General features: G+C 43.6%; 1 protein-coding gene across 4 annotated transcripts in view; it reads left to right on the plus strand.

The window, feature by feature from the left end:
* Positions 1-706, plus strand: part of LOC119586962 (adenosine kinase 1-like) — a 36,821-nt gene that overhangs the window by 31,747 nt on the left and 4,368 nt on the right. For all 4 annotated transcript variants that reach the window (XM_037935700.1, XM_037935697.1, XM_037935696.1 and 1 more), the window contains one exon: positions 546-691. In XM_037935700.1, coding sequence (XP_037791628.1) covers positions 546-691 — 146 coding nt within the window. The remainder of the gene's footprint in view (positions 1-545; positions 692-706) is intronic.

Consider the following 706-nt stretch of genomic DNA (forward strand, 5'->3'; position numbering starts at 1 on the left):
GTCATTCCACATATTTTTTATTTTCTCTGCTCTTCTCATTTTTTTATTAACATCTATCTGTTGCTTTTCTCCTCTCCCATTCTGCGGCTTCTCTCTCTTCACCCTCCTTCCAGTCATCGACCTTTCTCTTACTTTCCATTTATTTTCTCCTGAGGGAGGTGCAAAGGGATAACCCCATTCTCTTTCTGTCAGCAAATTTCTTTTCCCTTTCAACAAATAAGGGAAGAATTTTATTCACACATTATAAACATTTAGAGGCTTGCACATCCCAAAAATATAACAAAGTGGACACCTGCATCCCTCTCTGGTTATTTTTTCTTTTGGTAAATTTCTCCCCTGTATTCAGGATATCATAAGGTATGCCTTTATTCACCTTGCTCTACCTCACTCCCTGCCTCCTACTAACACAACACCAAGTCACACTTCACACTGTCATGGTTTGCCCCCCACCCGCCATCCTATACCCTCTTCAACCTCAGTTGCTTCAAGGTCCAGTCTGCTAGCATGCACCTCTCCTGAGCCCAGTCCTTTCCTCTCCCCTGCAGGTACATGTGCTGTAATTGTGACAAAGAGTGGAACATGCAGGTCACTTGTAGCCAATCTTGCCGCTGCCAATCACTTTACCAAGTCCCACCTGGAAATTGCCGAGAACAAAGCCCTTATGGAGAAGGCCAACTTCTACTATATCTCTGTGAGTTCTAGGGTT

The sequence above is a fragment of the Penaeus monodon genome, chromosome 22, assembly GCF_015228065.2.
Source record: "Penaeus monodon isolate SGIC_2016 chromosome 22, NSTDA_Pmon_1, whole genome shotgun sequence".
NCBI lineage: Eukaryota > Metazoa > Arthropoda > Malacostraca > Decapoda > Penaeidae > Penaeus > Penaeus monodon.